Here is a 16,496-nt window from a genome sequence, read left to right on the forward strand (position 1 = left end):
GTATTAATAGAAATCAATTTTTTTTTTCTTTTTATCATAACTTCTATTATGTTGAATGATCGTAAAAAAATCTTCTGACCAAAATATAAAGAATTGCAGATTAATATATCCTTTCTGTTTATGAGAAATTTATATAGGCTGTTTATCACAAAACAAAATACCTAAGCCACTTAAAATATACTATTTCATTTTACTAACCTATATATAAATCTTATTTGAATTAAATAACTCAAGTTAATGTAAGTTTTCAGTTATAAAGATACTTCACAATAAAAAAAAAAAAAAGAAATCGCAATAGATATATATAAACCTCACCTAAATCCTTTATGCGGGCTGCTAACAGCGATGTTCAAGGAAGTCGGCCATTGGTCTGCCTTTAACGAGTAATACTTCTCCTCACTGTTCAGGTCTATAGTAAGAGATCTCTGTTTATCTTCATCACTGAAGAAGAGAATGACTTCAGCTGGAGAGAGAACGGGAGAGAGAGCTCCGCGAGCTTTGAAACGGATGCTGCGGGTTGGTGGCGGCCGCCAGACTGCGTCTGCGAATATCTGGGGATTTTGTTAAGTTTATGATTAATATATAATACAACCAGTCTTTGCTTTTGAACAATAAATATCCAACGTCTCGTAAACCTGTGGAATTCTAAAAAATGGGTCTTTAAGATACTATAAACAAGTTTATAATATTTACCATACTATAAGTGTGTATTAAACGTGATTCTTCAAATAAAGTTTAATACAATTCAAATTGTTACTAAAGTATGCATATTTAACAAAGATGCAAAACTCAGCTGATCCTGTGTATAAATCCAGAATGACTAAAATCAGAAAAGGTAAAACTTATAGTTTATTACTCACATAGTTATTGTGTTCACCTTGCAGCACTTGAATACCTCCACCTAAAATGTTCTCCACATCGGAGAAATCCTTTTTGAACTCCATCTTGATGAAGTAGTCTTCCAAATACAACGACGTTAAATTGAGGCTTCCAGACGTTTCTACGAACGGATCGTCCAACTGGATAAAGATATGATTTGTTGCATTATTTTGTTTTTTTTTTTTAATCTGTTACGGGTAACTATAGAACGAATAGAAAAACAAATGATTTTATGAATCTATGTGCATGTATCTGTGTGTATGGTTAGTGTTTATAGTTGTATGTGTCTGTATGTAGCACAGTATACAATAAAAAAGAATTTATTTCACGAAAGAAGATACACAACACAAGAGAGGGAAATAAAAAGAATGAAAAAAGGACAAAAAATATATGAAAAAATAAAAAATATACATATGTGTGCTCTTAGTGTGTTTATACCTCTAATCTCGCATTCGCCTGCACGGTGAAGGACGGCATGGCAATACCGGCGGACATCTTCCATAAATTGCCCTCCAGTCGGGCGGAAACGCGAGCCTCGAGAGCTGGCAACACTGCCAATGGAGTTGCTATGCCTACTGAGGATACGTACGATTTGTACGCGTCGTCCTCACCCGTTTCGTACTCGTAGAACATCTTGTACGATATCTGTGGAGGGGATGTTTGTTTAGATGTAGTTGCCATATTAAAGTATCATTAGACTCTACAAGATACGCAATACTAAAACACTTGTGTAGTTTTTCCTATATGTTTAAAAACTGCAACTAAAATATTATACATACAAAGTCGATCATTTATTGCTCTAATAAATCTGTATTGGCATAGAAACTAGCACCTTAATTTAAATACATTATTGGGCTAAGCTGTATTAGTGGTTAGGTTATATAAAGGTAAACCATTAGAAGCATATATAATTTTACTTAATTATGTATTAATTCTTTTCAATAGTTTCATTTATCTTACCTTACCTTATGTACTTATACCTCATATAAGATTTAACCTTATAATTTATAGTCTTTCCTCCACTTTACCAAATTCTTAATCTTTCCCTAAAAAAAGCAAAAAGCATAAAATGAAACAAAGAAAAATGAACCTTACATCATGCCAATAAGTTCCATTATACAACAGCGCGACACACGTGACGTTGAACTTCTCCCCAAAAACAATATCCACCGTGTAGACGGACTTCAGCTGCGTTACCATTTCGAAGGGCGTCACAAGATCCAATGTATTGCGCATCACAGTATATTGCTGAAATATAAAATAAAATATATATAAAACTAACTGACGCGGCAACCGTTGTTCTGCCTTACTCTTATTAGACATACCCAATATGCACACAAAATTTCATAGAAATGGGTCCAGCCGTTTCGGAGGAGTTTGGTTACTAAAATTGTGACGGGAATTTTATATATAAAATAAATCCCTGTTTCCCTTGGTCACGCTATTACGCGTGAACAGCTTGACCGATTTGAAAAATTCTTTCACCATTAGAAAGCTGCTTATGAGAAAATTACACTGAGTGACATAGGCTATATATGTACTATGGGTGAAACCGGGGGCAAACAGCTAGTTCAAGCAGTTCAGCGCAGTGGTGGCTCAGTGGTGAGAACCTCGGACTTCAAAATCAGTAAGTCGGGGTTCGAGACCGGGCGAGCGTGCAGGAAATAAATTGATTTTTCAATTTATCTGCGCATGTTGATAACATCACCACTGCTTAACGGTGAAGGAAAACATCATGAGGAAACCGGCATGTCCAAGAATTAAAAGTTCGACGAATGTGACATCTGCCAACCCGCACTTGGCCAGCGTGGTAGATTATGGCCTGAACCCTCATAGGAGGCCTGTGTCCCAGCAGTGGGAACATATATGGGCTGATGATGATGATGATGATGATGATGAAATAATCTGACAATCCCCTCTAAAATTGGTGAGATACACTTTGTTAATGCAAAAAATAAGTTGTCCCTACATGTTTACTTAATAGGAAACTTAACTTTTGCCCCTTATAAGTACGATTTCGTAGATTATTAATGCAAAGCAACGTTTAATACAATTACAAGTTTGACTGTGGGTGCGCTAAAGCGCGAGAACCGTACCCCAAATTTGAAGTTGATATTTAATAATTTTAATATTTACCCTATTTAAATCGAGAGATTTTAATTCGCAAAATTATGGGCTTCATCTACTAAATTAAAGGACGTAATAACATGTTTTTAGTACACCATTATGACAAAATACTGAGATTAAGATATGAATTTAACTATCTGAACTGATACAAACAATATATGTACCTCCATTATGAAAACGTCCTTCAATACAATTGGTTTCTTATCCGGTAGGTGTAAAGTCGCATTTGCTTCTATGATGTCTTCTTCGTCTGGACCAACGAACTGCAAGAAGATTGTTAAATCGTTGTATATCATGTATATTAATTACTTGTACAAACACATTTTTCCTTTTATCTATATTCTATAATGATATTATAAATCTGAAGAGTTTGTTTTTGTTTATTTGTTCGAACGCACTAATCTCAGGAACTACTGGTCCGATTTGAAAAATTATTTCAGTGTTAGATAGCCCATTTATAGAGGAAGGCTATAGGCTATATATATACCACGGACGAAGTCGCGGCGAGCCGCTAATATTATATAAATGAAGAGTTTTTTTAAACGCGCTAATCTCTGGAACTACTGGTCGGATTTGAGAATTTTTTTCACTGTAAGATAGTCCATATAATAAGAAAACTTTAGACTATTAAACATTATGTACTACGTGGGTAAAATCATGGAGCACAGCTAGTAATAATATACAAAACGAGGTTCCAGCCCAGGAAATCCCGCAACGCTTACATACTATTCACCAAGTATAAGCCCACAAAGTACATCATTTTCTATTAAAAGTCATGAAACATTACATATGTTTGACGATCCGAATAATCCACAATGTTTAGTTCATTTCACATTACAAGCATTTTATTAGAGAGCAAAATAACTCTTATCTTCCTACAATTACAGTTTACAGTTCTTATGTTATTAGGTCTTTGGTATTTTTATGTTTTTATTTTTTATAACAAGATATTATTACATATGTCATATTATCTGGGAGAGATTTGATCTATCTGAGAGAAAGAGAGAGCGATAAAGTTTAAAAAAAACAGTAGTAGTATTGTTTTTTTAATCATTCATGTTAATATTTTTCTCCACCTACCTTCATAAGATGCGCATGGAACTTAATAGTGGGGTAGTATAAAGTGTCCAATGTGACTGAGGCTTCGGTGTCGAAATTTTCGACAAACATATCCAGGTTACGTGGCTTGTTTTGCATTATATCACGTATCACTTCTACTAAACCTTTACCATTGTCTACTAGCAGGATGGCAACACCGAACTGAAATTTAAAATATTTTATGTAAATAAATGCTTATTTTATCTATGTTTATGAGTACTTAGTTGAAATGATAAATGAAGTGTTTTAGTTTATTATTTCATGTAGGTTTTTAAATCTATAAACATTTACGTTATATTATAAATATTTGACGACATGTTACATTTTCATTACCTACTTTAGCACTAGTTTTCCTATGAAAGAAAGAGAGAAATATCATAAGAATAGAATATAGAAAATAATTAATTAATGCAGTTCTAAGACAAATCTAGTAAAATAATTTATTTAGATGTTCATATTTCGTTTAAATAAATGAAGTTTTAATAACAAGTTAATGGAAGTAGTAATATAATCTCGAAAATTATACGTAAACAAAATACAGTTGATAACAACAAACCTTGTGTTTCGACAGTTGCACAGATAGTTCGGTATCAAGCCCGTTTTTGTAGACATTTTTGAGAACCAAGCCATTTTCTTCGAATCCATCCAACGGTGTGTATAATTTGTATACATACACGAAATCTATGAGCGAATGCCATTGCCAAATGCCAGTGAAGCCAAAGTCCATTGAGTCCCAACCCACTCTAAAGTTCACCTTTAATAAAAATAAATTTTATTTAATTTCTAGTTTCATATCATTCAAATGCTTTATAAATGAGAAATTTCGATTGCCTTGATTTGGCAATAAGACGCGGGTTCAATTCCCGCCTCGACATTTTCTATTCGTTCAAAATTTCTCAAAAATAGGTAAGAAAAACAATATTTTTGGGAGCAACAGACCTATTTATTTGTTGCTATAAAGTAAATAAGATAATCAAATAGAAGAATTGGGTATCTTTTATCTTAAAAAGGTATACTATATAGCTTTGTCTCTTTCAGTTTCATTCCAATTCAGATAGAAGAAAATGAAAAAGAAGATATTTTTTCAATACAGATAAAAGGAGCTTAAGTAATATTAGGTATACATAAATATTTTAAATGCATTTACCTCTTCCTTTGCCCTTTTAGCCGTGATCAGAGCTCTATTTAAGTACTGAATAGGTAATGCCACATGTCCCAGGATGTTGAAGTCTTGAAGTGATACTAACTGTAGTAAAACTTCGATACCTAAGAAAATCAAACAATTTGTATACATATTATAAGGTTTACTAAAAACTTTTATTTTAAACAAAGATACAAAATAAAATGATTGCAAAATCTATTCTAATATATTCTATACATAATTTTATACTCATATAACATGTATTGATTAATTATTTTATTTATTTATATATATAATTCTAACAAATAATAGTTATATATATATATAGTGTTTTTATTTCTAGTTCTAGTTCTCTATCTAGTGGTGTTCATATGTTTTTGATTTCCTTATGTGATGTTGACAATAAATGTGTTTATTATTATTATTATGTGTATCTCTCCATAATACTCGGGTGCCTCCAGAAGGAAAACACCCGGTCTTTTGGAAGGCTTACGTGGGGACACAGATCCAACACGCAGAGGCCCTTTAGAGAATTTATTGTGTTGTGGGACACCAGCCGCAGCCTGCCCATGACTGCACTATAGAGATACAGCCCTGGACAATCCGCGGCCGATGTAGGACTATTGCAAAAAATGGAATGGAACAAAACTGGGCTATGGAAAGGGGGTGTTCGATAGATTGGTGGGTTGGGTCTATGGGGAACTATGGGCGTCTGCCTTTTCAACATAGAAAAATAGTGGCAGACGGTGTCTTGCCAGTTCGGTCGATGGGCTCCCAAAAAGGTACTTAAGATGGCTACAAGGGGGCAACACCAGCTGACTGGCTAGGGGTGTAGAGAAGTGCGGCACCGGTTTCACCATCGCGGGCCCGCAGGTCCGGATTGGGTTTCCCCGCTATTCCGCCATTAGACACTTCGACCCCCGAGCATATAGCTCTTGCATCACCACTTTGGACGGCCAATTAAGGCAAGCCAGAGGTGGGGGATCCTGAACCTCGTCATCGTTAACTCCAAACTGCCACCGAGACAGTCCGGAGGTGAGGACAGGGACCTCCCCCGGGAGAACTAAGGACCGCGGGGGCGCTACACCCCGTCACCTCACCACAAGGTGCCCTGCGGGTTTATATTATTATTATTCCAGATCCTTAACTATTGGTCGTAACAAAGACATTCATTCATCTTTGATCAAATATTTACTGACGGTGTATAAAATAGCGGAAATCTACTTCAAAAAACGTGGAAATTAAGCTTAAATAAGACAATTATTATTATATAATATTTTGCACACTTACCAGTAGTAGAATTAGTAGTAACAACCATAGCCACTAGATGTCTATCGGCCTCTATGAAACCGAACCTCGCAGTTGTATGCGCGAACTGAGGTATTGGACTTGTGACGTTTACAACTAGCATACAGTTGGTTATTCTACGCATGTGACCTGGATAAAAAAGACATAAAAAAAGTTTTTTTTTTGTTTGAATTCAAATTAGAATAAGAGAAAAAAATGGTTGCCTGTAAAGTTTTACGGGCGAAGATTTTACGTGACAACGTCTATATGAATATTATTAAATTGCACAATAGGAACAAGGAATTGAATGAAAATAAGAATTGCACAAATTTTAACTATAGAAAATACATTTTGTTTACTAAAAAGACAGAGACAGACACAAGCACGCGCCGATTCAATGCGCCTAATTCTCTAGTGCTGCGCGCGCGGCGGACCGATCATAGTTCGGTGACTCATCGTAACGTTACCGGGCGTTACACTTTTTTATGAGTGACTCCGAGCCGCAACCTAATTTAAGACGTTGTCACGTCAAAAAATTAGAGAAATTCCTTTTTGTTACAATTTTTTTGAATTCATCACATTATGGTGGTATTAATGAAACAATAGGAAATATAACAACATCTATGATATGAGGCAATGTATTTTGTAATTTAGATGATATTGAGTTATGCAAACTTACCGTTAACAATTATATTAACGACTTTTCCCTCCAAATTCAATAACGTTACACCTTTAATATCCCGCTTGTGGCCGAGAATAAATTCTGTATTCAAATGCCCCTTTTTATAACCCTAAAATCAAACAAACGTTTCCATAAAAATAGTCTAAAAAAATTAAAAGACAAAAATGTTAATTCATGTTAAATTAAAAACAATAAAATTCTCAGTAATGTTTTGAATAAAAATTGGAATTAATTGTTGTGGAAATATGTAAATAGACTCACTTTGAATGGAGTTACGATAGTCACTTTTCCTGTAACATTATTAGCCATTTCTCCTTTCGCAAACGCCCACGACGAGTTTATCATTAACATACCATCTTCGTTATACTGAAATATAAATTATAATTTTAAGAATAACACTTTCAAGAAAATCATTTCACTATAAAAATAACGTATGGACTTCTTTGAAGATTTATTTTGTGCACGATCAATACACGGACAAGGAAAAATTGATTAATATTAAGAACACAAGATATGCGCCCCCGATCTTCTCTATCAAAGAGTATTCCCTATATTATTATAAAATGTAGTCTATAGTCTCTGATATAATTTATAGTAATATAATCCTTATTAGTATCTAAATTTACTTATAAAAAACTTGCTTTTGCCCGCGGCTTAGCACGCGTTAAATTCGGAGTAAAATCCCTTTCCTCCCTCTTATTTTCCATGTGTATATATTAACTTTTTCTTGAATCAGAATCTGTTGGGAAGTTTTCAAAGATCTAAGCATAAAAACACACAGACAGCGGAAAGCGACTTTGTCTTAAACTATATGTTGATATAAAAAAAAAACAATAAAAAGTATAAAAAAAGAAAAACGCGATATTAAGATTCATCTGACTTAACAAATACCTGGAAACTCAACAAGGTGTCCGCAGTCTTTTTCCAAACCACTGTATGTCTAGCTATGGCAGCCGCTTTGGGCAGGGACGGTATTGTGGAGTTAACTAGTGCATTGATCTCGCCGTAGAACTTAGTGCTTGTGAACAGGTAGTCTGCGAGGAGACTGAACGCTAGATAGTCTTCTTGCCAATTCATGCTGCCGTTGATTGCTTGCAAGTTGTCTTGGTAGCGCCACCTGGGTTAAAGGTTAAGTAAAAAGGAAATTGTAATAAATGTTTAAAAAGGTAAGGGTAGTTTGGTAGTTCCGTTAGAATGCACAAGTTATCATATTTCTTTTCAAAAATTTGTTTATTTTTTTAATCGCATTGAGCCTTCAGGGGATAAATTGTGCGAGTTGTGGGGCACGAATTAGGCCAGCTTATACCTGGTAAAGTACTAAACTACGTATCATGTTCACCAATTAAACGTACAAATTATATATGTATTAAAATATTTTATGTGTCAAATAGGTAAACACTAAAAAAAGCATGAACAGTGAGATAAACAGAGAATAATACCTTCATAACATTAAAACTTGCGTCTTTCCAAAAGGCGTAACATCGCTTTAAGTGTGTTTGTGAGCCCCCAACTACACTTTAACGCGTATACAAATAAAGTTATATTAATTATACCTACTATACGTATAATTTATTTCATTTTGAACTGTACTCACTGAAAAGTACCGTAGCGGGGTATCAAGTGAAAAGTACTTACATAACGTTGAAGCTAGTATCCTTCCATCCCGGAAAAGGTGTATGCAAGCTGGACAGGAGTGCGTATACCGTGTGCTCGTGCGCCTCCGAGTACGCCTTGACGCGCCACACTATGGACGTGGGGCTCGCCCAGCCGGCGCGCACTAACCACTCGCAGTACCAATCTGGTGATAATACATTGTTTATTTATTACTAACTTAAAAACTCTCGAACCCCCGAAATTAATTGTTTAAATACATGATAAAAATACACTCATGTATAATTTTGACACCATTTTAATAAAAAAAATATATCGAAGGATAATTTTAACCCTTTATATATTTAACAATGACGGAATCTTTTATGAATTTAAAGCTTTTTCAATGCTTAAAACAGTTCTCTATTACGCTAATATATTACCTCTTAACAAAAACTCAAATTCTCCATTGACCACTTGCCCTGGGTAATGCAAAGTAGCATGTCCGGCGTGATGCCACTTGCCCCTATGGTCCAATTTCGCGTCTATGCTTATTTTCTGCGAGGGGTCCCTGTTCGCATCCCAGTTGAAAGTGGCACTCAGACGTTTTTCCGTCGGTGTGGATATGCGCAGATAGGATATATGGAGGTCGCGTAATCTGGGGAGCGATAGGAGATTTTTTTTTTATGATACGCCTTTAAGATATGAAGTTTTTTTTCGGTAATACCTTTTTTAGTTTTTTCTTAGCACGGGTTAAATCTGTACATTCCTATTAGTATGCATACAGATTACCTTACGTTAAAAGATAGGGCAACAGAAAGTGAATTAACAATTTTCTTATATTAAAGTTAGTCAAATTGTCTCTTTCTTGAATTAATGACAATTTTGCGACATTTTTTAATTTTAAGACAAGCCAAAACTTCTCTTCTTTAGAGCTTTTATTTTCAAATCTGTGTGTTTAATATTAATATTTGTATTACGTATAAACTTCTATGTGGAATTGAATGTTATTTCAACCGTTATGTCACAGTGTTATATGTTTCTAGAGGTGATTTTAAAAAATGTTTATTGCGGCATATTATAGGACGAGTTTTTCTATGTTACTAAACATAACACCTCATGTTGTTATGAATATGATTTTAATCTACATACCAGCGAAGCGCAATAATCGTAAATAGTCTATCCTACTTTTTTAATACCACCTAAAAACAGCAGCAACTCCATAATAACTCTCAATTACTCACTGATCAAAATGCACATCCATATTGACGTCAGTATTATTGTTTAAGTCAGCGTTTAGATTGATACTGTACACCTTCCCACTGATGTCTATTTCACCGTACGTGGTGAAATTTTGCTCAGACAGTAGGAGATAACGTATCAACGTTTTGTAGGTGTCAGCGTTATATTCACCCTGGAAAAGTGATATTGGGAAAATGTATACATGTATTTCTAGGAATTTTTCCATCGGGAAATTCAATTGCATTCACAAGACTAGGAGCTATCGGTTATTTCGATTCATGTACATATAAGATGTTACATGGTATACAAATAATGAAATGAACTGGTTGGAACACATTAATATTTAATTTGGATGACCTGAATGATGATTACCATAAAGAATAAATGATTTGTAGTATGAAATTTTGATTTTTTTTCATTTGATAGGCCAAATAATTGTCAAAATGGAAATAGAACCGAGATTCATTTTCAACTATAATACGTCACTTTTCAGTTTTGAACCTTAAGACCAATCGTATTCTCAAATTAGTTCACTAGTTCAAATGCAAGTATTAAATCAAAATAAATCTAATTTCCAAGTACTTTAGATCGACTTTAGAGTGGCATATAGATACCATTAAACTACATTCATACTCGAGGTCTTGGCTCAATTACCTCAGCTATGAACGTGATCTGTCGATTATCCTGCGTGAATCTCGCATCAACAGCAATGTCCTTGAAATGGCTGCTATTAATGAGTACTTTTAGTCGATGGGACGCCATATTTGTCTTGGATTGATCTTGATACACGGCGTCTATGTTGAAATCTACACCAGTGAACCAAACGCCATTTGCGTTTACCTAGTGCAAAATGTGGAATTAGGACTCTATTGCAAAACGTATAAGGTTGATATTAGAAAAAAAAATTACTAAGAAATAGTATCCTTTGTCAGTGCAGGCCGAGGCAAATAATGATAATACTGTTTCTTAAGCCATGTTTCAGAAAAAAAAAAATTAATTGAATTTCTGAGAGAATGATTAATCTCTGGATGTTACTTTTATCCATTTTATGCCATTTTAACGACGTTCCGTAGTTTATACTGGTTTACAGGTTGCGGTATACATGGTGTAATCGTTAAATGTGCACAGGCGATTATTCCGTAACTATTACAGATATCAAAAAACTAAACTGATATTGAAAGTACTTTACTAAATGAGTAAAATTAAAATAATAACTTTTTAAAATTAAACGGAGAATTATCCAATATATCTAAGTCAGTACAAAATTTGTATTGAAAGCGGAAGCGGATGTTCGAACGTCGATGTGTGACGTCCACGTTGTGCAACACAATGATGAGCTCCAAAGAAATTTGCCTTAAAATTTGCGGAGTATCAAAAGCAAGTGCACTATGTTTTTTTTTCTTCTTTTTTTAATTTTTTTTCTACACTACGTACACAAAATATTGTTCACATGTCCCAAAAAGCACCCTAAGCTTACCTGGAACTCGTTGGGTCGTTTCTCAAACAACTTTCCCTTTAACATGCAAGGGTGTAAGGTTGGTAATGTGACATTTAGCTCTGCGTCAGCGTACAACTGTGTCCCAGGCGGAGTGAATAGAAAACCTGATATCAGTATGTCCCGGGATTTTGGGTTGACATTTAGCAATGCTAAGGCTGAGTATTTTGGTCCTATCTGGAGAGAAAAATATATTAAACGTGCTAGAATTGTACAATAAATACATATATAAGTTATATACATTTTTGTCATAATTGCTATGGTATATAAATACATAAAGTGTTTTTATAGTGCTATACAGTATTTTGGTCCTATCTAAAGAGAGAAAATTATGTTTGAAGTTGGTAGTTAATATCTGATATTAGATAATATTATATAACCATACAAGTTAAGTAAGGTTTCATTTTTGGTCATAATAAAAATAGTATAAAATATAATTAAATATGGTTTGTTCTAGCTGTAGGTAGAAATAAATATTGTTATATAAATCGTGGGTTTTATTTCCAGTTAAATTTATCTGGCCTTATTCTTTCTATTAAGTCACACTTAATTAATTATATAAAAAATGTTTTAGAATAAAATATGACCAGTGATACAATATGAAGTAACCTAAATCAAATGATTCTTCATTAAATGTTTTTAGTGAAAATAATGTATTTTATAAGTACCTCTTCAAACTGTAATTTCAATATAATTGGTCTTGGCCTATATAAATTAACTTCCGTATTCAATTTAACGCCATTCAGTTTATCAATGCGTCTAAAAAGAAACGTGAATGAGGGGTCCAGTTTCAATTCCTTCGAAGAGCTTACGTTGAAACCAATATCTATGTGGTTTTGAGTTTTCTGAAAAAGAAAAAGTAAAATTATTACAGCTACTATTATTTATTAGGAATAATCATTTTCTACATAAAACCGTGTCTCTGGGGTAGCTCCTTACTCTAAAATGGGACAAAATGACAATTTTTTTTAATAATATGACAAATTTTCTATAATCGGAGAAAAACCCACTAATTGAGATTAGTGGGTTTTTCTTAACTTCAACTCAACTCAAACTTCAACTTTTACTTTCTTCGTTTTAGGAAACGTCGATAAAAAGATTCAAAATTACATAAATTAATAATTTCAATCAACACACAAATCGTTGAGAAAACCTATGAGAAACTTGATTATTATGTTTGATTTACATATGATAAATTTTGACGTGACAACGTCTTAAATTAGATTGCGGCTCGGAGTCACTCATGAAAAAGTGTAACGCCCGGTAACGTTACGATGAGTCACCGAACTATGATCGGTCCGCCGCGCGCGCAGCACTAGAGAATTAGGCGCATTGAATCGGCGCGTGCTTGTGTGTCTGTCTCTGTCTTTTTAGTAAACAAAATATATTTTCTATAGTTAAAATTTGTGTTTTACTATAATTCCATTAAAAAAAAGATATCATATTGAATATTAAGAGTAAAATTTGTACATTTATACAATTATTATATCTTTATAATTATCATATTATTATAATTTTAATATTGCCGGCCTACACAAAAAAGTATGCTGTTATAGATAATGTTAGAACCGAGGTGGAACAACTCCTCCAACCCCGGCACTAACTCAGTGCGCCTGAACACAGTGGATTTAGAGTAATTAGGTTCAATTATAGAGAACAGTTGAAAATTATATGTAAAAAATTTAATAATAAGGGTTTGATTGTGTGTAATGAAATGAAATGAAATGAAATGATAATTTGTGTGTGTGTAATGTTATTTTTTACCAGAATTTAATCCAGTTTAGCGCTGAATAGAGGAAAATGGATAACAGTACCGTATGTTTTTGGATCGCTTTACTCAGACAATTGTTTATTGTTATAGTTAACATTTCTAATCATAACTAATTAATGTTTGCATTTGATTACGGATTAATTGTTGTCGTATTGGATTGTACAATCTTATTTTAAATAAAAATTAAAAAGCAATTTTTTATGTATATAATACATGTAAGGACGTTGAAGGAAGTAACGTTTGTTTGTTTTAAATTTTATTATATTTATACTTTACCAAATTTTACAATTACCCATAGGTATACGACCTACATGCCTATTACTACTAAGTATTACTCTGTAATACACATAGATCAAGTTTTTGTTACAACAGTCATTTACATATTCTTATCCGAAACAAAATAACTCGAAACTTTTTCTAAAGACAAACAAAAAACAAATAAAATGGAAAAAACAAATGACCCCACACCAGTATACCAATAACTACACTTACCACATTCCTCAAGACCGCATAGAAGTTATAAGAAGGATACGCTGTAAAATCCATTGCCAATTCTCCATACAAATCGTGTCTATAGTTAAGCGATCGTTCGCTATAGACTCCCTCCATTTTTATGGTTTGTTTTGGATTTTTATAGAACTGATAGTCGAGTTGCAATTTTGTGCCGTGTGTCGGTCCATTTATGGTATAATATCCAACGAGACGACTCGCCAGCTGCTTAGTTTGGAAATCAGCTGTCACGTCCCATTGCGTTACGCCGCCTTTCGATTTTACTTTCAGAGTACCTAATAGAAAAACAAAAAATAATTAATTATTCACAAACAAAACTTAATGAAATACTTGACCTATTCATACTATTCAAGAAAAAAGATTCAGATCAGAGAAATAAGAAATAAACAGTCTGCTACATTTTAACATATAAAAATGGCTAAAATTCGGATTTTAAATAACAGGCTCTGTTAAGTTTTTAGGAAAATTCTTAGTCTAAACTATATATAATATTTGAAGCAGACTCAAGTCAAACAGATAAACTATTGCCACGAAAAACACGAAAAGCATTCCAAAAACTTTTCAACGGATTTTAAACGCGATTTATTCATTATATTATTAACCCGACGTTTCGAACACTTTACAGCGAGCGTGGTCACGGGGAGACTGAAAAGTTTTTAATTTCTAAATGTATAATACTCGCGTGAAACCAAACACAAGAAAATACTAAGCATTCCAAATTCAAAATCTCACCCGACAATTCCGCAATTCGTTGATCGTTAACCACCCAATAGGCGTGCGGGATCCAAACATAGCCATACTTGATATCATGTCTCTTTATAGACATCACAGTATCAAACTGTTTTCGTCCATCTACATCGAGACTTGCTTCTACTGATTTGTCATATGGCTGATTCCTGTACAGTGCTTTAGCTTTTATAGTACTTTCGGAAGACTGGAATGTTAGTGCAGCTGTGCTGGATGTGTTTGATATACTTAGGATTGCGTTGAACATACGTTTTTCCTGTAGAGTAAGATTTTCATGATGAGTCCAATTTTCCTATCTTACTATGTGAGACAAATCTAATATGCTCAATTGATAAAAGGCATATTACGTGAATGCAGGCAGTGGTGGCTCAATGGTTAGGATCTTGGTTAGACTTAAAGCCAAAAAAAAGAAAAGAAAAGAAATAAACAGATTTTTTCAATTTATCTGCACATGAACCACATCATCCCTGCTCGGAATGGACTCAAAAGTCTGACGGTATGTGACATCTGCCAACCCACACGTGGCTAGTATGGTGGATTAAGGCTGACGTTGGTATTAAGTGAATTACCATTTTAATAATTTTGCTTAAATTATTATTTATCTCAATGTTGTGGTATTCATTAAAATTATCAATAGGTATCCAAACTGGCTACTGAAAAAGTGTGTTTTTTTTCTAATAATATAACACCTCCTTACCTTACTGTTAGGCGTATCATATGAGAATCCCAATACATTGGTAGTCTCATTTCTATCCCACTTATATTGCAGTGCGTAGGTTTTAGCTGATGGATCGGCCTTTTCCAGGGAAACAATATATTTCGCTGGTCCACTCATTATGAAGTATGGAGCGTCACGGAGGTTTGTCATATTCGGGAACTGAAAGGATAGTGAATTAAATCTAGTTGACCACTAACTATATATACCAAATATTTTTATAACGCGACACTTAATTGAACTATAGATAATATCTACCACATTGCCTTTTAATAAAACAAATTTCTGAATCAACAAGTAAAAGATAAAGATTCCATTAAATTTCTTCAATATAAATTACCTGATACGCAGCGCACACTTTAATACCGATAGCCTTATCAAAAGTGGACCAACTGCAAGTATTCTGCTCTATTCTATTTTTATTCAACCCTTGTTGAGGTAATTCTTCATCACCGTGTAGAACTAACAGCTCAGATCTAGACATAAAACATGAAATGTATTGGGGTTTCACAGGGCGTGAATTGGGTACTACTATTTCAAACCTTTGCAAATGAATGCATAATAACTTAAAGTAGATAAATCATTTCTTCTTAATTATACATAATATATCGAAGTTCGGTACCAAAAAAAAAAACAATTTTATTATTTCATTTTAATAAATGAAACAATTAAATATAATTACAAATACACACAAGAAAAGTATAAACAAGGTTCTTTTAGGCATTTCACCCAAAACATTTTTTTAATAAAGCCCAATCACAATTTAGAATACTATATTATGTGTGCAATTCCATAGGTGTATTCTCTTAAGCAAACCGTATCCTCCATGCATATTCCAAAATAACTCACTTGGCAGCAAATATTTCCTGCTTATCTCTCGGCAAAGACAGATCTAGCCTCAACAACCCAACACCTCGGACAGACAACTTGACTTCCACCGCCGTAGCCGTGTACAGTCGAGAAGATAAACGTATACCGCTTGAGGTTAAAGAACCAGCCGAAACGCTCATTGTCGCTGCTATATTTACCGCTACACTGTAAAATGGGCAATAATGGTTAAAGATTTTGATTTGCCAGAAAATTGGAGAAGGACACATAAATATATATATATATATATATATATATATATATATATATATATATATATTAAAGTCAAGAAACTCATTCTAGTACCATGTATGGTAAAGAATAAATTTCATTAACGTCAACATG

General features: G+C 33.7%; 1 protein-coding gene across 1 annotated transcript in view; it reads right to left on the reverse strand.

Annotated features, from left to right (window-relative positions):
• The window catches only part of LOC119836683, a 50,156-nt gene that overhangs the window by 19,101 nt on the left and 14,559 nt on the right, over nucleotides 1-16,496 (reverse strand). The window contains exons 19-41 of the mRNA XM_038362084.1: nucleotides 16,134-16,319; nucleotides 15,625-15,760; nucleotides 15,267-15,446; nucleotides 14,555-14,825; nucleotides 13,805-14,097; nucleotides 12,210-12,386; nucleotides 11,524-11,718; nucleotides 10,701-10,886; nucleotides 10,049-10,218; nucleotides 9,248-9,462; nucleotides 8,850-9,012; nucleotides 8,106-8,331; nucleotides 7,476-7,580; nucleotides 7,212-7,323; nucleotides 6,536-6,682; nucleotides 5,252-5,370; nucleotides 4,661-4,858; nucleotides 4,087-4,266; nucleotides 3,171-3,269; nucleotides 1,975-2,127; nucleotides 1,318-1,524; nucleotides 861-1,019; nucleotides 316-551 (exon numbers count right to left, since the gene is read on the reverse strand). Coding sequence (XP_038218012.1) covers nucleotides 316-551; nucleotides 861-1,019; nucleotides 1,318-1,524; nucleotides 1,975-2,127; nucleotides 3,171-3,269; nucleotides 4,087-4,266; nucleotides 4,661-4,858; nucleotides 5,252-5,370; nucleotides 6,536-6,682; nucleotides 7,212-7,323; nucleotides 7,476-7,580; nucleotides 8,106-8,331; nucleotides 8,850-9,012; nucleotides 9,248-9,462; nucleotides 10,049-10,218; nucleotides 10,701-10,886; nucleotides 11,524-11,718; nucleotides 12,210-12,386; nucleotides 13,805-14,097; nucleotides 14,555-14,825; nucleotides 15,267-15,446; nucleotides 15,625-15,760; nucleotides 16,134-16,319 — 4,113 coding nt within the window. The remainder of the gene's footprint in view (nucleotides 1-315; nucleotides 552-860; nucleotides 1,020-1,317; nucleotides 1,525-1,974; nucleotides 2,128-3,170; nucleotides 3,270-4,086; nucleotides 4,267-4,660; nucleotides 4,859-5,251; nucleotides 5,371-6,535; nucleotides 6,683-7,211; nucleotides 7,324-7,475; nucleotides 7,581-8,105; nucleotides 8,332-8,849; nucleotides 9,013-9,247; nucleotides 9,463-10,048; nucleotides 10,219-10,700; nucleotides 10,887-11,523; nucleotides 11,719-12,209; nucleotides 12,387-13,804; nucleotides 14,098-14,554; nucleotides 14,826-15,266; nucleotides 15,447-15,624; nucleotides 15,761-16,133; nucleotides 16,320-16,496) is intronic.

The sequence above is a fragment of the Zerene cesonia genome, chromosome 25, assembly GCF_012273895.1.
Source record: "Zerene cesonia ecotype Mississippi chromosome 25, Zerene_cesonia_1.1, whole genome shotgun sequence".
Classification (NCBI taxonomy): Eukaryota; Metazoa; Arthropoda; class Insecta; order Lepidoptera; family Pieridae; genus Zerene; species Zerene cesonia.